Source organism: Phycodurus eques, chromosome 10 (genome assembly GCF_024500275.1).
Source record: "Phycodurus eques isolate BA_2022a chromosome 10, UOR_Pequ_1.1, whole genome shotgun sequence".
Classification (NCBI taxonomy): domain Eukaryota; kingdom Metazoa; phylum Chordata; class Actinopteri; order Syngnathiformes; family Syngnathidae; genus Phycodurus; species Phycodurus eques.
The window spans coordinates 29,199,468-29,221,725 of record NC_084534.1 but is presented as its reverse complement, the minus strand read 5'-3'; the positions used below and the strand labels follow the sequence as shown (position 1 = coordinate 29,221,725).

Sequence of the window (22,258 nt, the reverse complement as noted above, 5' to 3'; positions counted from 1 at the left end):
TTTCCTATTTGCGCTGAAGGTTGATGTATTTTATGTAAGTTTAGAGAAATATAGGATTGGCGTGATCCTTCACATTCACTGTATCTCTTAAAATCGGTGCAAATGTCGATTGAACGCACATTAAAAATATTAAGTCATATTTAAAAAAGCCATCAAATTGAACTTTCTGCTCTTCATTTTGTGTTGCTAGGTAGAAAACTAGTTCACAATGTCTTGAAATGCACAAACAAAAGTATGCCGGAAATGTGTCGATTTTTATTCAAGTAGTATTTAGAAGCCAATATTGAAAGGTATTCTGTTGCATTTTAGCAGGGAATACATTTTGGATTTATTGACTGACTGACTTCACTGCGTCTAAATGGCGGTGGGCGTCTTTCCCAAAACAACTCCCCATCGTAAATGTCGACATTTTCAAGTAGAAATGTGTACGTTTTCAAATATTCTGGCTATTTTGAGCCACAAACAGGCAGTAGTTTGCGCTCGCTGATTGCTTTGGCCTCTTGTTTCTTTCTTTTCAGAGCGTGACACAGCGCCGCCTCCCACGCTGTTTTGCCAACGTAACATTTTGTGATGGCATGAAAAGCGCCGAACGGAGCCGAGCGGCTCGCCGCAGCGGAACGTTCCGGACTCGTGATTGTCGAGCATCCGACCAATATGCTAATGCGATCGGCGGCGGCGGCGGAGCGCTCGTTTGTTGCGATATGTGTACATTTGGGAAAGTCTTGAGGGGCGGCGGAAGCTTCGTCGAAGCCGATTGGAGTGCCGCGATCGCTCGGACCGCTGCCGCCGTAACTCCGTTGCGAAGTCATCCCATTTTGCTGCCGTGCTCGAAAAACACACACGATGACCAAAACGCAAATTCTTTGCGCATTAGTGTCGTCCATTCATCGAGTATTCGTGAATCCAGTCGGATAAAATATTGGGGGAGGAGTTTGTCTCCTTTGAATGACGCTTGGAAACGTTCAACCAAAATGACAGACTTTCTGTCTGCTCATGATAGACACGTCTACCAAAATTCATGTTGCTAAATCAAACTCGATTGCCGGAAACTAGCTGCATTTTCGAAAACAATTCCATGGGGCTGAGAGCCCAAGAAATGATTGGTAAAATGTCTGCTTCGGACCAAAACGGTAGACTCCATGTGTCCTTTTTTTGTGGGTCTCCAGACATAAGATACGTCAAAGGGAAACTGGCATTGGTGGCTCTTGCTTGGGTGCAACGGAGCAGATTAGGCCCAAAATGTCTGCTTCAAACCAAAAAGACCGACTTTACCGTGGGCCGCAGCGTCTTGAGATATTTTGGTGGGTCTCCTCGTGATAAACTGTTGACTTGCGGGGCTGAATTTTCCCAGAATTCCTAGAAATGGCCAAAATCATCACTTCCAAGCGTCTTTTTCTCTTTCTCGTGAGACTTTTTGTTGGTGTAAACATGATCGCTAAAAAATTTACCTGTCTTCGCGGGCTGGATTTTCATCAATATTCCAGGGGGCTCGGACCCCCGGAAGGGACACCTGAGATGTCCGCTTCGAATCAAACATGGTCGAGACTTTTTCGAGACTTTTTGCGGCTCTGCTCACGGTAGATTTCTCTCGCGTATTTCATGCCGCTAAATCAAACCGGCTTCAGGGGTTGAATTTCCAACATCAATTCCAGGACGAGGATTCCCAGAAATGACAACTGTGAAATGTCAAAACGGCAGGAATTCTGCGTATTTTCAAGTGTGGCGTCTTGAGACTTTTTTTGTTTGTTTGCTTATGATAGACATGTCTACCAAATTTCACGTTGCTCAGTCAAACTACATTCGGGGGCTGAATTTTCCAAAACATTTGCACGGGGCTGAGAAATTGCTTCCTAAAATGTCCGCTTGAAACCAAAACGGTCGACTCCTTGAGACTTACTAGTGGCTCTACTGCGCCTACCGAATGTCATGTTGCTAAGTCAAACTAACCTCACCCTCCTCGTCCGGGAGCGAATATTCATTCGAAAATGTACTTAAGCTCCCGCCGGGATCGTATTTCCGTCTTCGGCGCGTCACGCCGACCGAGAAAGTCGTCGTGCCTGCGAACGTCCGCCCTCTTGTTCAGCCTCTTTTCGGCTTCATCCGTTTTTCATCCGTCACACTTAAGCCTGACGCCACTAAAAGTGTTTTGGCCTCCGTCAAAAAATGTCTCGCAAGCCTCTCCGAGCCCATCAATTATTTCCGGGTTAAAAGAAAAAAAAAACTCCCTGATCCGAGCACGGCAACTGTCCAATTAATCTTTCAGAGAGACATTTATTTTCCCCGGGAAGGCGGCGGACGTCGCTAATAAAGACGGCAGTTCGGTCTTAATGGGAATGTGTTGTTCCCGCAAGCAGGTGGGCACCCGGGGGGTCCGGGAAGTTGCGCCTGAGGGTCCGGAGACCTCCGTCTATAAATAATACACGCTGCCTGAGAAACATGATCGATGTGACGTGTGCTCTCTGATGGAAAACACTTATTTCAACCTTTCCGACCCTGAGGCTCAGAAAAATACTGTAAACGCACACAATGCGGCAACACATTTTGAAATCGTTTTGAAACACATTTAAACTTAATATGGCACGGTGGACGACCGGTTAGAGCGTCCGCCTCACAGCTCTGAGGACCGGGGTTCGATCCCCGGCCCCGCCCACGCGGGGTTTGCATGTTCTCCCCGTGCCCGCGCGGCTTTTCTCCGGGCACTCCGCTTTCCTCCCACATCCCAAAAACACGCATGAATTGGAGACTCTAAATTGCCCGTAGGCGCGCATGTGAGTGCCAATGGTTGTTTGTTTGCATGTGCCCGCCGATTGGCTGGCAACCCGTTCGGGGCGTACCCCGCCGCCCGCCCGAAGATAGCTGGCTTAGGCTTGGAGGGGAAGCGGCTCACAAAACGGATGGATGGATGGATGACACGCTGTTTTACAGCAATATTAAACATAATAGTTCAACACCAAAATGTTCAACCAATCTATACAGTGCAACCTAACTCTCCGATTAGTAGGGGACCTTCTCTGCCTCTTGTTCTGGCTCTTAATCGCTCAGTACCGCCCGGCATGTTGTGGCACGACGTGGTACTACGACGAGGCCGCACAACTGGAAACTCGGACTGTAAAAAAACGAAAGCTAAACCGGCCGTGAAGAAAAAGGCACCGCGGATAAACAAACACAAGCGAATTGTCAGCAGCGGCTGAACGCAAATAACAAATAATCTGTCATAATAAAATAAAAGAATAATTTGGAGGAAAATCCACACAGATGTAACCCAGCAGCGCTAAATGTGGCGACCGTACATAAATCGTAAATACTACATGCAGATGGCGAAAACAATCGATCAATGAAAAGAAACATAAATATACCGATGTCAACTTTGCCAAATAGTCGTCGGTTTTGTGTGTGGCAAGTATGAAATGTGATACGCAGATATATCTGATATATGCAGATACGTCGCTACTGTAGCAGCCTGTACGCCAAAAACAATCAACGCCACATCTTCAGAAGTCAACGTGGCCACATAAAGTGACTGTTATTTCATGAATAATAATTTCCCCCCCAAAAAAACCTCCGCCAACTGTGATTGACCTCTCTCGCCCTTTTATGTCTCTCTCCATCCTGCTTCCTGGTTTTGGCTCCGCCCCTTCCCGTCCCCGCCTTCGCGCACTTGTTGCTCCGATAGAGAGATTCACACGTGGAGAACGCTGAGCGTGGGGTATCGTATGTTTGCTTCTCCGCATCGCCTCTTCTCCTCCTCTTAATCTTCCTCCTCCTTTCTTCGCTTTTCTTTCTTTGTCTCGTTTGCCCTGAATTCATCTTCTCAGAAAACACGCTTGTGTTCCATTCACAATTCCTTCAGGGCTCAATGTGCAACTGTACGAACATGAAATGTGCTTGTTTTTGACAGGATTTTGCTATTTTCCCCAATTCCACCATATCTAAGTTCCCCATGAAGAGTCAACCAATTCATTTCTCCATCGCGGGGGTTACGTTCCAGAACGTTCCAGTTACGTTCCAGTTTCACTTCCACCGTAAGTGGAAAAAAAAAAAACAATCCGAGATCCAGAAATTCCTAGAGAAATATGAAAACATTATTATTATTTTTTTTTTAACTTCAAATTGTCTTCAAACACACTTTTAAACACTGAATATATTGAGAGAAAGAGAGCAATTGATAAAAAAAATGGCAAAAATGAATCACAAAAAAGCGGTGGGCGGCTGGTGAGCACATCCGCCTCACAGTTCTGAGGACCGGGGTTCGAATCCCGGGCCCGCTTGTGTGGAGTTTGCATGTTGTCCCCGTGCCTGCGTGGCTTTTCTCCGGGTACTGCGCTTTCCTCCCGCATCCCAAAAACATGCACGTGGGTTCATTGAAGACTCTAAATTGGCCGTAGGTGTGAATGGTCGTTTGTTTGTACGTGCCCCGCGATTGGCCGAAGATAGCTGGGATAGGCTGCAGCGCGCCCGCGACCCGCGCGAGGAGAGGCGGAACGGAAGATGAATGAGTGAATAGCGTGACCGTGAAGCGTGAAGCGCAATATAGCGGGATAGTGATTGCGCCATCATTTTGGTTTGAAGCAGGCATTTTGGGCTTGATTTTGAGGTTGTTGTTTTTTTAATATTAAGCCCCTGAACCTATTTACAGCATGACCCTACTGTATGGTCACCTGAAAGACAACTTGTCAGTGTCAGGCCTTTCTGCCCGCACACACGAAAACGATTCACTAGAAAAGAGAAGAGAAATCAGCCTTTATTGGGAACGCAATAAAGAAGTTCCAGTTTTACAGCAGTGACGTGGCGGACACGCACAAAATCCCCCCCCCCCCAGCAAAAGTTCATGAAAAAGTCGCCGACGATATTCTGCAGCATTGATTCAAGATTCCCAAAACCGTATTTGAGGTTGCGCTCGCCAACTGCACACTGCGAGTAATCCGATACGTAATCCTGTTACGTCACTTCGCATTTGAACGCAAGTCAGCAACAATAGTCAGCAGCTCCGCACGAGTAAATATGAATTCTATATGCTCATATTGATATGAAACAAAACGGGCCCGATGCCTGCTATATTGAGGAAAAAGCAGCTTCAACTGCACTCGTGCCAATTTCAAAAATGGTCACATGAATATGCGCTAATATCTCGCCAAATGAAACCTTCCCTCCTACGCGGCTGCTGTCGTTCAAAACAACAAAGCGCACAACGCTGCTGCCGCTGCCGCTGCTGCCGTATTTCACTGGTAGAGGCCGGATTTCCACGCCGTGTGGGAATTCGGGGGGGGGGGTTTGCATTTCACCATTTCCCCAAATGTGCAGAATTTCACATTTTCCAAGACAACATTCCCAAATGAATCAAGAAACTTGACAGATTCAACGTACCCTTCCACATTTCTCAACTTATTTCAAGCCTTCCATGTTCAATAAAGACGTCTTTCGTTTTACAAATGTACTGCCTCTGCAGATTTCTCAATCCATTCAAACTATTCCAACTTCAAACTGCTGAGTTAATTCAGGACATCCGGGCTACTATTTGGGATGGTCCAACAAGTCTCAATTTTCAGGAAATTCCATATTTGCCATACATAAATTCCCCAAATAATGCAGACCTTTAACAAACTGACTTAAACCTTCCACATTTCGATTCAAATCATTCCAACTCCGAAAGGTTCAGTTAGTTTCATTTAGTACATCTTGGGAAATATTTCTCCTATTTTAAAAAGTTCCCAATTTCCACAGAATGGCATTTTTCGCCCCCCCCCCCCCCATTTCAAAATTCGACAAATTCTTGTCAATCTTTTACAATTTGACCGTCTTTCCGGATTTCTCAACCGGTTGAAACTTCAAACTACAGATTTAAAATGTTCAGCTCAATCAAGATCCTTTGGAAAGTATTCTTCACATTGTTGTGCTATGGAAATCAATCATTTTTGGGATGTGCAAATAATGGAGACATTTTAGCAATTCCAGTCAGCGTTGCCGTTTTTTATTCTTCTGTATTCTAATTGCATTCTCGACTGCTTAATTACGATCTTGTAAAAGGGTTTCGGGTGCCGTGTGCGTTGAGGACGAGCTCAGCAAGCGCTTCCTGCCCGTGCCATCCAATGTGCCTCTTTGTCTTTGTTTCGCACACGCCGGCGGAGTGTTTTTCCTGCTCCGTATTAATATTGATGGCCACTTTTAACATGTGCAGCTTTTACGGCGGAGCTCGGGGCGCCCTGCACTTTATTAACATCACGAGGAGGATGTCGGCAGAGCGGGCGCGTTAAAAAGCTTCCCGCTGAATGTCAGCGAAGAGGAGCGGCGGCGGTCGGGCTGGCAAAATAAGAGCGTCGAGAAGTGCGAAGGCGCGATACGACGCGCGGCTCACTCTCCAGCGCGCACCGATCAGCGCCCAAACGCGACGTATTCCCCACGTGGGTTTTGGGGTTTATTAGCTTTGGTCGGGTCCGAATAGAAACGTCTAGGGCATAAGTCAAGGTCATAGCGAGGTTAAATGTGTCACCCACACACATTGTCACACAATCTTTATCGCGTCGTCTCCGAACTTGGCGGACATGAAGTAAGTGGACCATTTTAGGGGCGTGGCAATTGATCTGAAACTGCAGGATGTCTTCTGAAGTCTTAATTTGCCAGTAACAAGGTCAAAATTCCATTTGTGACAAACGCCTTTAAGCGATACAGCCGATTCACAGCCTTGCCGAGGACTTTCCAGAACTGTCATTCTTCTGTGAACTTCTTTTTCTGGCTTGTTTTTTGCTTGCTTCTTAAACTGACAAATCGCTACGATATGGAGTCACACCTCAAATCGAAGCTCTCCATGTGTCGTTATTTTGGTTTTTTGTTGTGAATGCCACTGTCTATGGGGACGTGGTCACCTAAAAACTCAAAATGTGCCGCTTTTTAAAGCCGCCTATCAGCTTGACGCAAATGAAATGGCGTGACCAACACATTTCAAAAGCGTCATCATTTTTTCCGATCCAACACCGTCATAGGAAAAAAAGTGTGTTTTTGCTTGAAAATGTCCTTTCTACCGCTTAAACTCACAAATCCCAACCCATGCAAGTCATAACACAAGTAACTTAACAACAGTTTTCCACAACTGTCATTGTTTTTTTTTTGTTTTTTTAAATGGGATCTTGTATGATAGCATAATCACGGCAAACAATTTCTTTTTCTTGACAATGTCCCCAACCTAAACTCACAAATCGTCCCAAAATCACTTGACACAACATTTGAGTCCTAACTTAAATGAAAGGTCTTGACAACTGTGTCATTTTTTTCCAAAACAATCTTGTACGTTGACAAAATGGCCGAAAAACGTGTTTATCCGTTTTTTTTGCCTTGAACAGTTCACCGGTTTCTACCATCTATTAAACTTACAAATCACTTCATCCAAGTCAATTCTCATATTAAAAGTCTTGACGAGCAATTTCCGAAAGTGTCAATACAACCTTGTATGTTGACGAATCGGCCCCCAAAACTTGTTGGTCTGTTTTTCCCTTGAAACTTACAAATCACTCGATGCAAGTCGTACCTCAACTGAAACTTTACCGAACTGTAATTATTTGTTAATACAACCTCGTATGTTGATGTCACGGCCCCAAAACATGCTTTTTGTCTCAACCAGTAACCAAAGTGAAGCAAATCTATTTTGCTGTTACTAAAGCGGTAGAGTGAGCGACACGGTAGTGCGTGTGCGTGCGTGCGTGCTTGCGTGCGTGCGTGGCTCGGGAATGCGGGTATCGATCCCGGAACCCGAGGTGTCGTCGCGGCAGACGTTCATTTCGCCTTTCATCTTCTCTTCTTTCTTTGTTCTTCGAGCTCCTCTCTTCTTCTTTTTTCTTTCTTTGCTCTCGGCGGGTGACGCAAAAAAAAAAAAAACATCAACATGTCTTTTTTTCTTTTTGATGGCCGCACATCTTGACTGAAAAAAATCTTTACCGGAGAAAGAAAACGCAAGAACAACACTCAAAAAAAGAAACACTCAATAAGAACTAAATTGTATTTTAGACACGTTTCCAATAAACGTTGTTTTTATTCCAGCACCTTCTTTGAGTCCACATGCGTGTTGTTTAGAAAGTACTAATATAACCTTTTGAAAGGATAACTTGTCGTAAAAATATTTGAAAAACAAATACAACATAAAAAGTAAAACTCTAATTGTATATTATATAGTTGTAATACAAATAACACTACAATTAAGAGGATTAAAGTTCCTATTTAATAAAGAATCATTTGATATTATTGCCATGTTACATGCCCATGTGTCACGACACATCTAGTTTAAAAATATACCTTGAAATTGTGGGTAAAATTTACCCCAAACATTTATTTGTTTTAACTCATCCGAAATCTTTTCATCACCGCATTGAGAAAATAATCAAACAACAAATAATAAAAAAGCAGGGCGAAATACTCCTTCTGACAACAACAACAACTACAATTTTAATTTCATGAAATCCCAAATCTGCGTTTCCCAGCATGCACTAATCAATTGATTGGTTGTGTTTGTCCTTTTTCTGGGTTGTCGCTTGTCTTCTTCTTTGCTCATCATCGACCTTCACCTTCACCACGCTTCAGAAGACACGCGTATTCCTACTCTTATTACCTGTAAGTAAACGCATCATCATCAAACACATGAAAATATTTTGCCATAATCCCCCCAAAAATGCTACATATTGTCTTGCAAAGGACGATGGTTAAGTTGTATTTTCCTGTGGAAATACAATATTTTCCATTCAAATGCTATGTGGGCTCACCAAATATGTAAAATGAGGATGGAGTAGTTGCTCACAGAAATGCTCAAAATGAGACAATATGAATATATTTGGCTCGGAAAGTGGTTGTGGCAATATTTTGACATGAAACTATATTTTCTGACAAAGGAGGGAGCAACTCCATTTTTTTTTTTTCCAGTTTGATTGACTGAATGCGTCCCAATACTTCTGTCCAAGACAGACCATCAGAATCCTTTGGGATCTTGTTTCTTTCTTGTTTCTTCTTCTTCTTCTTATCGGTCACCATTTTCCAGGCGCTGGCACGCGCGTTACCCGTGGTCTGCGTCTGCCCGCCACCTTGCGACGGGAGCACCGACGTTCGTTCGGTTTCGGCCTCGAGCCGCCCGGACGGGGGTCTCGCGTTTCGGGCGGGCTCGGCTTCGGGATATTTTCAGGCGGCCCCGCGTTTGGAGGTCCCCCGTCACGCTCCCTGAAATCAAAACAAGACAACGCGGCGGCTAACCTGCGGCACGCCCCGTGGCTGGACTTCGTAATCCAATCAAACGTACATTTTCCGAACAGCGCCCGCATCTCATCTAGATTATAATCAACGAGCGGGAAATGTCAAAGTGACGAGATTAAGGGGGATTTAACTCTCCGCCTCCTCAAAGATTTTCATTTCTCTCCTGCTGAAGCAAGAAACATATTGATTTTGACTGACAAGGTATTTGCGGAAACTGGTGGATTATTGTGAGGCTTCGTTTCCTCGTCTTTGTTATTCTTCGGAACCTGGTGGAATGATTTAAAAATTCACCCCCTTAACCCAATTTGACCCGTCCACCCGTCCATTTTGTGAGCCGCTTCTCCTCACGCGGGTGGCGGGCGTGCCGGAGCCTATCCCGGCTGTCATCGGGCGGGACACACCCTGAACTGGTCGCCAGCCAATCGCAGGACACATACAAACAAACAACCATTCGCACTCACAGTCACACCTACGGGCAATTTAGAGTCTCCAATGAATGCATGGTTTTGGGATGTGGGAGGAAAGCGGAGTGCCCGGAGAAAAGCCACGCAGGCACGGGGAGAACATGCAAACTCCGCACAGGCGGGACCGGGGATTGAACGCGGGTCCTCAGAACTGTGAGGCTGACCGTGCCGCCCCGATTTGACCTAGCATCATCAAATTTGGTAGACGTGTCTATCAAGAGTCAAGCCACAAAAAAGTCTCAAGAAGCAATGCCTGAAAAGACACAAGAAGTCTGCAATTTTGGTTTGAAGCAGCCATGTTAGTCATTCAGGCCGCTTCCACGGGTTCTTCCAAGGGTCTTCAAAATTCAGCCCCCGAAGCCAGTTTGACCTAGCGTCATAAAATTTGGTAGACCCGTCTATCAGGAGCAGAACCACTAAAACGTCTCAAGACGCTATGCCTGAAAACACACAGGCACTCAATCATTTTGGCCAATTCCCAGGGTCCTTTGGAGGGGTCCTTGAAAATTCAGCCCCAGTTTGACCCAGCGGCCTGGATTTTGGTACACACGTCTATCGTGAGTAGAACCGCTAAAAAGTCTCAAGAAGCCATGCCTGAAAAGACACAGGAAGTCATCTATTTGTGTTTGAAGCGGACATTTGAACGTGAACATCGAAGACGAAGGCGGCACGTCTGCCGACCGGTTAGCACGTCTGCCTCCCGGTTCTGAGGACCGGGGTTCAAATCCCGGCCCCGCCTCTGTGGAGTTTGCACGTTCTCCCCGTGCCTGCGTGGCTTTTCTCCGGGCACTCCGCTTTCCTCCTAAAACATGCGTGCTAGATTGATTGAAGACTCTAAATTGCCCGCAGGTGTGAATGTAAGTGCGGATGGTTGTTTGTTTCTATGTGGCCTGCGATGGGCTGGCGACCGGTTCAGGGCGTACCCCGCCTCTCGCCCGGAGTCGGCTGGGATAGGCTCCAGCAGGCCCGCGACCCGCGTGAGGAGAAGCGCTACAGAAAATGGATGGATGGATGGATGATCAACTTGTCAGAGATTTTGTCTGATTGCAGCCAAATTTGAAGCATGTAAGCACCACTAAATTGTCAAGCATTTCAATTTATTTGGACAAAAGTAGTGCTTGCGGCGATTTTGTGGCATCTAAAGGCAATTATAAACCTTTTCGTGGTTTTCAAATACTTCTTTTTGCTGTAGTACAACTGTAATCTATTTTTGTCAAGCGTCCACCATTGGCAGCTCTGCACAGATCTAATGTGACTTTGATATATGCAATGTGTAAAATGGAATCATTATTAGCTGTAACATGTTGCTGCTTTATCACGTGGGACTTTCCGTCGGAGAAATGTTCAAAATTAGTTGAAACGCGCTCTCAACCTTGGGCTTTCCGAGCATAAAAAGGCTTCATCCTCAATCCTTCTGACGGCAAAAGAAAAAGAAGACGAAGTTGGGATGATTTGAACCCGGAGCTCGTTAGCCAAACGAAGCCTTCAGGACAGCTAATGTAGCAAACGAGCGCCAATTAAGAGGCGATGTTTCGGCTGGGTCCTTCCCCCCAAGTGGCCTCGATTCATCTCGTCTGGCTCGCAGACAACGGCGGCGCGGCGCTCGGATCATCGCCTCCTAAAAAACATCTGCGCGTCGATCATTATCCACGCATCAAACGGCGGCAATTAACACTCCGGGGGCACAAAGTAGTCCATGATTCCCGGAGCGGTCGGCGCCCACTCAGCTCACCTCGCCGCTTATTGAAGTGCCGCGCGCACGCGACGTTCATCGGAGAGGGATTAGGCCGCGCTCGTCGCCCCTTACAATATGCGCGGAATTTGTCATTTAAACGAGCCCATTAACGGGATGAATGCGAGGCGGGACGGCGGAGACGACTTGCCGGTAGCGCCTGAACGCGCGCCACGCCGGGCTTCGTGCTGTGTCCGCCTCGCTTGGAGCTGCGCTCGTGCAATTAGTTCCCAAAGGTGGGGATTCTTGTCTCATGTCGTCATTTCCAACTAAAAGGAACAATACTATATTTTGGCTCGATCAAGGCCACGTTTGGCTAATTGTATGAAAACTCACTTAGCATTTTAATTCCTAGTTATTGACTGAATCCAATCGTATGATTTGGGGGAAATATTTTTCATTCTCGAGTGCTTCTTAACCTTGTGGAGGTGCAAACAGAACCTCGCAAGCTTCATATGTGCCTTCACCAAACCCACTGTTTTGGAAAAATAAAATGTGATTTTTGTTTTTCAAACTCAAAACAATTCACACAAAACTGAAACATCGTTCAGTATTTACTAATTGCAAATCAATGCGACCTTTGCTGTTGCCTCGCAGAGACGATTGACAGAAAAGTCTGTTGCTTTCCTTCGTTTGCTTTTTAGGTCTACCATCCTCGAAAAGGATTGCTCGCAAAGATGCGTTGTAATAAACGGTACACAGCCAAGCGGAGCGGGCCGTCACCGGTCCTACGAGTGCGGTAAATGGAACGGACACACGCACAGCACACACTTGACCGTGCCGAACGAACCCCAGTTAAGAACCTGGCTTCAAGAGCCAATACTTGAAAATTGTAGCTTTGTATACAGTTTCTAGCGGATGACATCAGTCGGCATTTTTGGGACGAGGAAGCAATTTCTTGTAACATTCTTAGTTTACGAAAAAGTTTGTTTTGCCCGTAATCACAAGAGTCTCCAAGGGGTTCACGGGCTCACCGTTGGCAAAGATCGGTGACATCTCCTGATCAAAACCCCAAAAAGAAGAAACCTTGGATTTTGAGTTTCTCACATAGTATGGTGCTGTACAATCTGAATAAAAACGGCATAAGAGTTCAGAGATGAAGCGCCGCTTCGGGTCCGTCCTCTGGACCTGACCCGCCGGGTCCGCGCGGAATCCTCCATAGCAACGCCTCCGGGAAAGTGGTCCCCCTCAGATCTTGTCAGGGTGGAATCCACACAGCAACAGCGCCTCCTGGGGGGTTTGGGGGGAGAGATGAGAAACGGCATTAAAACAGGCCAAAAAAAAAAATCCAGATGTCAGGGGGTAAGGCAGGGCAAGAGGCAATTTGTATACTACGTGTGGTTTAGCAAAATGCCAGAGTTTAGAAATAAGTCTGAAGTCGACATTCAAACATTTATACTGGGGTAGCCACTTTAATTGCCGCGGATAGGGCATTCTGTAGTCCTGGATCCCAAATAGAAAATGCTCTCGAACATGCAGGATTCTTTTTAGCTCACAGAGTCACCAAAAGACCGAACAAACGGTACCACTTCGTCAGCACAGAAGCGTTTGAATAGTTTACTGTACTCCAAAGACCAAAATGAATGAGGCAGTTTCGTTTTGAAGAAGTAGAGATGTCCTCTGCTGACCATGGAGAAGAATTACATTTTCATTTCAGAAGCAGACGCTGCCTCTGCTGGCTGTAGAAAGACTGCACTATCAGCAAAATTAGAAACGAAAAGTGGTACGAGAATATAATCATTTCATATCTCAGTTTCTTTTCCAATCTAAACATTCTGCAAACCAACTGGAATTTGAAGGGTGAAACTTTCATGCAGTAAAACGAGCAAAAACATTTTTTTTTAAAGTCTTGAAAATTGCAAGCAATGTAATATAAAATCCAACAAGGCTTGTGAGTCATCATCATCATCATCGTTGCAAAGGGGGTGGGCGAGGCTTCTCAAACTTTTTGCGTTCTGGGAAGAAATTGGTCATAATTCAAACGGCAACTAAACAGAACTTCCATGTGTATTCTGAATTTCCACATGAGTAAAAAGGTCACCTCTTTTAAAAAAAAATAAAAATAATACAAATTGTGGTCATAACAAATGTCACACTCACATTCACACCCACGGGCAGTTTAGAGTCTTCAATTAACCTAGCATGCGTGTTTTGGGGATGTGGGTGGAAACCGGAGTGCCCGGAGAAAAGCCACGCAGGCACGGGGAGAACATGCAAACTCCACACAGGCCGGGCCGGATTTGAAACCCGGTCCTCAGAACTGTGAGGCGGATGTGCTAACCAGTCGCTCACCGTGCCGCCCATTGTAGGTATATGCTTTTTAAAATAATACATTTCTTGGCCCCTCCTGCAAGCCGTCACCTTATCGTGGTGGAGGGGTTTGTGTGTCCCAATGATCCTAGGAGCTATGTTGCCTGGGGCTTCACGCCCCTGGCAGGGTCACCCATGACAAACAGGTCCTAGGTGAGGGACCAGACAAAGCACGGCTCAAAGACCCCTTATGATGACGACAAACGATGGACTCAGTTTTCCCTTGCCCGGACGCGGGTCACCGGGGCCCCCCTCTGGAGTCAGGCCTAGGAGGTGGGGCTCGAAGGCGAGCGCCCGGTGGCCGGGCCTGGACCCGTGGGCCCCGGCCGGGCACGGGCCGAAAGGGTAACGTGGGGTCCCCCTTCCCGTGGGTTCACCACCTGTGGGAGGGCCCATAGGGGTCGGGTGCAGTGCGAGCTTGGCGGTGGCCGAAGGCGGGGACCTTGGCCATCCGATCCCCGGCTACAGAAGCTGGCTCTCGAGACGTGCAATGTCACCTCTCTGGCAGGGAAGGAGCCCGAGCTGGTGTGTGAGGTCGAGAAGTTCCGACTAAATATAGTCGGACTCGCCTCCACGCACGGCTTGGGCTCTGGTACCAGTCCTCTCGAGAGGGATTGGACTCTCTTCCACTCTGGAGTTGCCCACGGTGAGAGGCGGTGGCTGGGCGCCTGCACGTTGGGGGTTCACCTCTGCGGATGAGAGGGTAGCCTCACTCCGCCTTCGGGTGTTGTTTGTGCCTATGCACCAAACAGCAGTTCAGAGTACTAACCCTTTTTGGAGTCCTTGGAGGAGGTGCTGGAGAACGCTCCCGCTGCGGACCCCATCGTTCTGCTGGGGGACTTCAATGCTCACGTGGGAGTGATTGGGAGGAACGGTCCCCCCGATCAGAAACCGAGCGGTGTTCTGTTATTGGACTTCTGTGCTCAGCACGGATTGTCCATGACGAACACCATGTTCTTATGCTAGAACATGGTGTTCGTTATGTCCACACGTGGACTTGGCACTAGGACACCCGAGGTCGCAGTTCGATGATCGACTTTGTGGTCGTGTCATCGGACTTGCGGCCGCATGTCTCGGACACTCGGGTGAAGAGAGGGACGGAGCTGTCAACTGATCACCACCTGGTGGTGAGTTGGCTCCGATGGTGGGGGAAGATGCCGGTCCGACGTGGCAGGCCCAAACGTATAGTGAGGGTCTGCTGGGAACATCTGGCAGAATCCCTTGTCAGAAGGAGTTTCAACTCCAACCTCTGACAGAACTTTGCTCACGTCCTGGGGGAGGTGGGGGACATCGAGTCCGAGTGGACCATGTTCCGCGGCTCCATTGCTGAGGCGGCCGACCGGAGCTGTGGCCGTAAGGTGGTCGGTGCCTGTCCTGGCCGCAATCCCAGAACCCGTTGGTGGACACCAAAACGGTGAGGGATGCCGTCAAGCTGAAAGAGTCATATTGGGCCTTTTTGGCCTGTGGGACTCCTGAGGCAGCTGGTGGGTACCGGCTGGCCAAGCGGAATGCAGCTTTGGTGGTCGCTGAAGCAAAAACTCGGATGCGGGAGGAGTTCGGTGAGGCCATGGAGACTTCCGGACGGCTTCGAGGAAATTCTAGTCCACCATCCGGCGTCTCAGGAGGGGGAAGCAGTGCACCATCAACACTGTGTATAGTGGGGATGGGGCGCTGCTGACCTCCACTCGGGACGTTGTGAGCCGGTGGGGAGAATACTTCGAAGACCTCCTCAATTCCACCGACACGCCTTCCCATGAGGAAGCAGAGTCTGGGTTCTCTGAGGCGGGCTCTCCTATCTCTGGTCACCGAGGTGGTTTAAAAGCTCCTCGGTGGCAAGGCCCCAGGGGAGGATGAGATTCGCCCGGCGTTCCTAAAGGCTCTGGATGTTGTGGAGCTGTCCTGGTTGACATGCCACTGCAACATCGCGTGGACATCGGGGACAGTGCCTCTGAATTGGCAGACTGGGGTGGTGGTCCCCCTTTTTAAGAAGGGGGACCGGAAGGTGTGTTCCAACCACAGGGGGATCACACTCCTCAGCCTACCGGGTAAGGTCTATTCAAGGGTGCTGGAAAGGAGGGTCCGTCGGGAAGTCGAATCTCAGATTCAGGAGGAGCAGTGTGGTTTTTGTCCTGACCGTGGAACAGTGGACCAGCTCTACAGGGTCCTCGAGGGTGCATGGGAGTTCGCCCGACCAGTCTACATGTGTTTTGTGGACCTGGAGAAGGCGTTCTGGACCCTGGGGTGCGACACGCTGGAGAGACTACATCCTTCGGCTGGCCTGGGAACGCCTCGGGATCCCCCTGGAAGAGCTGGATGTAGTGGCTGGGGAGAGGGAAGTCTGTGCTTCCCTGCTAAACCTACTGCCCCCGCGACCCGACCTCGGCAAAGCGGTAGAAAATGGATGGATGGATGTACATTTCTTGGAGTCAGTGTCTTTATGTCTTTATCTAGTTGCGACAATTTTTTAGACATTTCTGTCCATAAACTGGCAAATTTGAGGACACTTCGACACGTGCTCTCCTTTTAATGGCGAAATGGGAAACCTGGTCAAGAGTGTGCTTTTACTTTTTAAAGAAATCCACTCTTCTCATTGACTTGATCTGCCATATTTCTAAACCTTTCTACTCGTGAAACGGCAAATTGTGGCACATTTCCACTGGTGAAAAACTGCATGCAGAAATGTGAAAGTTGGTCAAAACCTGCATCCACTGTGTGGACTGAGGTATTACGTTTCCAAGCAATCTGCTGTTGTTCCGTGCCATTTCTCGGGGTCAGTGTGTGGTCACCTGGTCAACAATTGTCCACTCGAGAAGCTTTTTACCCTCAGTTGCCAGGGGAGCTTTGAAGGAGAGTCAGGCTATTGCTCTTTTCTTTCCCTTCATCATCTTTACCTCTTTCTTGTTCCCATCATCCCTCCTTTCCCCGCTTAGCAATTTCAAAGCCAAGTCTAGCCTAGATTTGGATACAGGATTACGTAGCGTCTCTTATTTTAGGTTTTGCGAAGGAGTACTGTCTCATTCACTGTCCTGTTTTGTGTGTTTTACATCAACAGGAAGTTAGCCAAAAAGCACAAGGAGACGGCGAGCAGCTCCACCCAACAGAGGGAGATGGGGCCGGTCAACACAGCCGACAAGAGCGCCGCCAAAGTCAGCACGCTGCGCAAGGACGACCCCTTCTCCACCTCCAGCCAGGACCTCAACGGATTCAGTAAGTCCGCGGTCTCGTTTGTTTGCCAGGACCGTCTAATTGCTGGTATTTTGTGAGAACATTAAGTTTCATCTGTTTGGACAAGAAGATTGGAACACATGGCCTCAAAAGGTCCCAAAGTAGAGTCCCCCAAGGTTCTGTCCTCGGTCCTAATTGTGTGCATCAACTTTTCAATTCAAGGTGCGTCCCAATTAGTGGTGTCGCGATACCAAAGGTCTGACTTCGATACATGAAATACCTCGCAAACTTGCGATTCGAGCGCTGTGCGGTGGCAGCGAACTTAACTCACTTCAAAACAAGCAGCGGTTTGGCACATATAATTAATTAGTCAATAACGGCTAAGAGAGAGGCCGAGAGAGGAGCTGAGTCGCCGTGCACAGTACATCTGTAGGTCTGTCCCATACTGCCCCCAGGTGGCCGAGGCGTGTACACTAGAATGAGCGGCACAATGTGCGTTGAAGGAGAAAGTGTGACCAAAACAATTTCATTATTTTTTGTTCCATTTCATCACTGCATGTTCCTTTTCTTTTCTCTTTCCAGTCTGTGAAATTCTTCCAAAGCCTTTGTCCAAACTTGGTGAAGGTGTCCCAATACATTTGTCCAAACTCCATTTACTTGTCACTTCGAGGTGTCCCAATACTTTTGATCTGCCTACACCGCAGCTTAAGCAGCCAATCTCAACGGCAAGCCCAAGCACCCATCGGTCACGTGTTCCAATACTTTGGCTGACTTGAAAAGTGGGTGCCTTCAAGCAAAAGCGCCTCTGTCCTGAGTTGTTGAACACATTGCGATGTAAATACCTCGAAATAAAAGCTGGAATTCTGAACGTTTGTCTCGTATTCATCTTTTGATCTGAACCCCAAATGTCTTCAGTATACAACAAAAACAAAGGACCTTCCCGTTCTAAAACATTTGGCGGGGACTGTAGGAGGGCACGTTTCTCCTGAAAATGTCACGCTGGCCTTTTGCGAATGCTTGCTTGGCCATTGAAAGGCGGCAAGGATTAGTTGAGAAGAGAGAGGGGGAAAAGAAAGAACGAGAAGAGAAGTGTGTTACTTCTTGAAACCTGTTTCCAAGGGAGTTGCGTGTCTGTATGCACTTTTGCATTTTCAGACCAGTTGAAGTCCCACTAAAGCGCGGCGCTGCTTTGTTGTTAGCCTTGTTTTTAGCATTTTGGCACTGGCCTCGGAGACAAAACGATCAAAGCGTCGTTGCCGTTGTTGTTGCGTCGTCACTCGTCTTTATGCCCGCGATCAAAGCGTGACGCGTTTCAGTGCTCTCTGCGCTTTTTCTTTTGGAAATTCAATATTTGTAGCCATTAGTGTTAGCAAGACTCGCCGCTTGTCTTGACTATGGACGATTGATTTTTTTCCCTTTTTTTCCTTTCGAGGCGTTCTGTGATGTTTTCTCCTGCGAGCTTGCTGAGGCCTATTTTCTTTTCTTGCGCTTTCTGTGCATCCTCTCACTTCCTCATCTTGCCTCCCGCTGCTGCTGTTTTCCATCTCACCTGCTCTTCACCTTCACTTCTCATCCTCCTCTTTTTTTCTTTCAGCCTCCCCCTCTTCCTGCTCCTTCTCCTTGCAGGGAAGCAAAACGCTGCAGACCAAATCCCTGCTGAATTCGTACTACTCAGGTATACGCATGCACGCACACACAAACACACACACACTGGAGGGAAAAAAAGTGTTTTTCTTCCCTGTTGAGACATTCTTGGTGGGAAATTGGATGACGGGATCCCACCAGGATCACCTTTCAGCCTCCATAGCGTTTTATTTCTGTGCTGATTGGAACTCACAAGTTATGTACAGTTTCTTTTTTTTTCAATTAATGTTAGTATTTGGATTTTTTTTTAATACAGTGGAGCCCCGCTATTGGTGGGGCGATAGGGACCAACCCCAACTACAGTTAGAAAATATGCCATTAATCGACGCCCCTTTATAATTGCCACGAAAAATGTAAATAAAAATATATTATTTTTTTTTACAAAAAAATCTAGCAAATAGATTCATTTGCAGATGCCGAACCACAAATATGATGGGATCCACTATATATTTAATTACATTCAATTTTTTATATTTGTTTTTTCTGAACACATACTCTACTTGGAAAAAAAATGTTTTGAGTATATAAATGTTAAAAAAAACTTTAAATTGCTAATTGCATGTAATAAAAACATCCAGATGACGGGAGAGATTTTATGTCATTTTGGGTATTGAAGTTTCTGAATAATCATACTTGGGAAAACAAAATACTCATGAACACACACACACTGGAGAAAAGTGTTTTTCTTTTATGTCGATCCAGTTGGAAAATTGGACGACGGGATCCCACCAGGATTAACTGTCAGCACCCTAACTTTTTGGGTTTTTTTTTGGGGGGGGGGGGGTTAGCTTTGGTTTTTGACTATAATGGAAATTTTATGTAATGGCGGGCAGATCGATACACATCTGTGTCGAACTCAGTTGTGTACGCTCTATTTGTTGTATTTAAATTTTTCTTTTATTTGACTGTATTTTAGTATTTTGTTAGTCCTCATAGTTGCCTAAGTCGTTTTTAACTTGCTGTCACAATATCAATAAAAAATCAAATGTAGATTTTCAGTCATCAACAGGTTAAGGTTCATCCGTAAACATTCATTTGAGGCAACTAGACTCTTTTCTTTGTTTGTTGAAATTGTTGTGTTGTTTTTGGAAACAGTTGAAAAATGACTTAAGCAATTATGTTATGCCATTTCTTTTCAAGTCAAGTTTATTTGTTTTCTCCTTCATCACAAAAGAGTTTCAAAGGGCATCACAGGTGGCGATGATTGACGACACCCCCTAATCTAACCCCCCAATCAATTTATTTATTTATTTATTCACTTTTTATTATTGTTTTCTGAACACACATTGTACTTGGAAAAAAATAAAAGCTAAATAATCCAATTTAAATATTTCATAATAAAATATAAAAGGTAATTTGAATGAATATTTTTGTATCTATGGAATTGTACTTTCTGTACACTCTACCTGGAAAACCAAACTACTAATGTACACACACTAAAGAATAAAAAGTCAAAATTTCCGATCCCACCAGGCTCACCTGTCGGCCCCCTAAACCTTTTTTGTTTATGATGGTCCGTGAACTGTAATGTTAATTTAGCAGCTAAGACTGATACTTGTGGTGGTAAAAAAGAATTCATACTAACTCCGTGTTCCAGTGAAATTTTGAACCGCTCGATGAAATCACATCTCCTCGGTCGTCATGGCAACGGTGCGGAAAGTTATGCGTAGCGTGTCTGTCGGTCCTTGTTGTTTTGCTTATTGATTATTGTGATGTTGTCTTCCAGTGTCCAAAGAGTCGGTACCGGCCACCGCATCTCTGGGTGAGACAAAAGTCACCTTAGCATTAGCATTAGCATTCACGTCACGCTCTGTGTGTTTGTGTGTGTGTGTGTGTGTGTTTCCACAATTGAAACAGCATTGAAGGTGCCATTTTGTTTCTGTGATTTGGGACAGTTCCAGGCGTCATTCAAAGACAAACTTGTCCTCGAGATTTTGTCCAATTATTACCAAATTTGAACCATGTATACGAGACAGATGGACGACGCTAAATTCGGAGTACAGCGGTGCTTTGAGATACGAGTGAGCCGACGTAGCGGTTTTTCGGCATACGAGCCTTCGCCGGTCTGATTGTTTTGCTCTGACTTCCGAGCGCAAACTTGAGATACGAGCGTAGAAAACGGAGAATTACAAATTGTTTTATTTAAAACAAACACATAGCTTAGCCTTTAGTCGGCTAGCGTAATGCTAATGCTAACAGGAAACACTATAAGCAACGGATATTTGACGGTGCAGCAATACATTTTGACCTTCAATATCACAGGACTCGCAGTCATATATTCTTTATCTTCCGCGAGGAGCTGAGACGTCTGTACTGTCCGGACGTATCTCAAGGCGCCACTTTGCGGCGCGAGGTTTTGGTTATTACGTTTAGGTGGAACTTGACTGCAGACTGACGAGTCGCCATGAAACACCAAACGGATCCCGGAGCGTTGGAAGTGGTTTTGGTTTCCGAGGGAAAACTCGGACCTTCCGACACACTTCAGGTACTCGGAGCTGGAAAATTGAGCTGTGAGGACAAAGTCGTGATATGCGAAAGAGAAAGACGCGTGCACATTGAGGGATCAAAGTCGGGAGGGAGGGAGGAGGGAGGAGGGAGGCTAAATCCGCCATGCCGACCGAGCGCACTGGGATTTAGCTGTGTGTGTGTGTGTGTGTGTGTGTGGGGGGGGGTTACTGAATATACAAGTGTGGGTTTGTGTGTCCATGTGTTTTGAGGTGTGTTGTTGTGTGTGTTATGTTGTGTTTTGTGTGTGACGTGTTGTTTTGTGTGTGCGTGTCTTGTGTTTTGTGGTGTGTTGTGTGGCTTGTGAGTGACTTTGTGTGTCTGTGTTGTGTGTGTGTGTGTATCTGTGTGTTGTGTTTTTTGTGTGTGTCCCTGCTGTTTTGTTGCATTGTGTGTGAGAGAGTGTTTGTGTGTCAGTATTTGTACTTTTGTGTGTATGTCTTGTGTAGCGTTCTTTTGTCTGTGCGCATGTGTGCTTGCATCTGTGTGTTTTGTTGTCTTTTGTGCGTTTTGTGGTGTGTGCATATTTGGATGCGTTATGTTGTGTGTTGCACAGTGTGTGGCTTGTGACTGAGTTTACGTGTGCTGTAGTATTTGTTGTGTTGTTGAGTGTGCATGTGTGTGCGTGTTGACGTGCGCGTGTCGCGCAGCAACCGCCCGGCCGTCTTTGCGCCGGTGTCAGGCGTTCGACTCGGCCTCCTCGGCCGCACAACGATGGCGCAACTCCTCGGCGGGAAAGCGCGAGGACACGTCAGCGTTTCCCGCCGCGACAAACAGGACGCGCGCAGGGTTTGGCGCATCCACGGGGGGAGTTAACGCTAATGCGGTGCAAATCCCGGGGATCAGGACGAAGGCCGGCGTCTTTTATGCGAGAACACGTCTCGCGCTCGCGATTGATTTCCCTCGATGCCTCGTCAGAATTTTGTGTCGCTGCAAGGACGACCCGTCGCAAGTTTTCTGTGGCGACGCGGTGCAAAGTCACCCGAGCAGAAGAAAAGAACAAGAGGCCCGCTTGCACAGGTGCTGGAAGCTAAAAAAGTGCAAATAAACTACTTGGTTACTGTACTTAAGTCGATTCTTCAGGTTTCTGTTCTTTACTTGAGTATTTTTTTGACAACTTTCTAGCCTCCCCCCTAAAAAAAACAACACTATTTTTTGTGCCGTTTTGTACTAAAGCTTTATCCTCACGCGGGCGTGCTGGAGCCTATCACAT

General features: G+C 46.6%; 1 protein-coding gene across 10 annotated transcripts in view; it reads left to right on the top strand.

Annotated features, from left to right (window-relative positions):
• The window catches only part of ptprt (protein tyrosine phosphatase receptor type T), a 138,434-nt gene that overhangs the window by 84,273 nt on the left and 31,903 nt on the right, over positions 1-22,258 (top strand). For 6 of the 10 annotated variants that reach the window (XM_061688121.1, XM_061688119.1, XM_061688124.1 and 3 more), the window contains 4 exons: positions 3,674-3,706; positions 16,784-16,938; positions 18,491-18,571; positions 20,267-20,302. In XM_061688121.1, the coding sequence (XP_061544105.1) occupies positions 3,674-3,706; positions 16,784-16,938; positions 18,491-18,571; positions 20,267-20,302 (305 nt within the window). Of the gene's footprint in view, positions 1-3,673; positions 3,707-8,565; positions 8,596-16,783; positions 16,939-18,490; positions 18,572-20,266; positions 20,303-22,258 lie in introns of all 10 variants that reach the window. The other 4 variants (XM_061688122.1, XM_061688116.1, XM_061688123.1 and 1 more) reach the window with 2 other exon arrangements.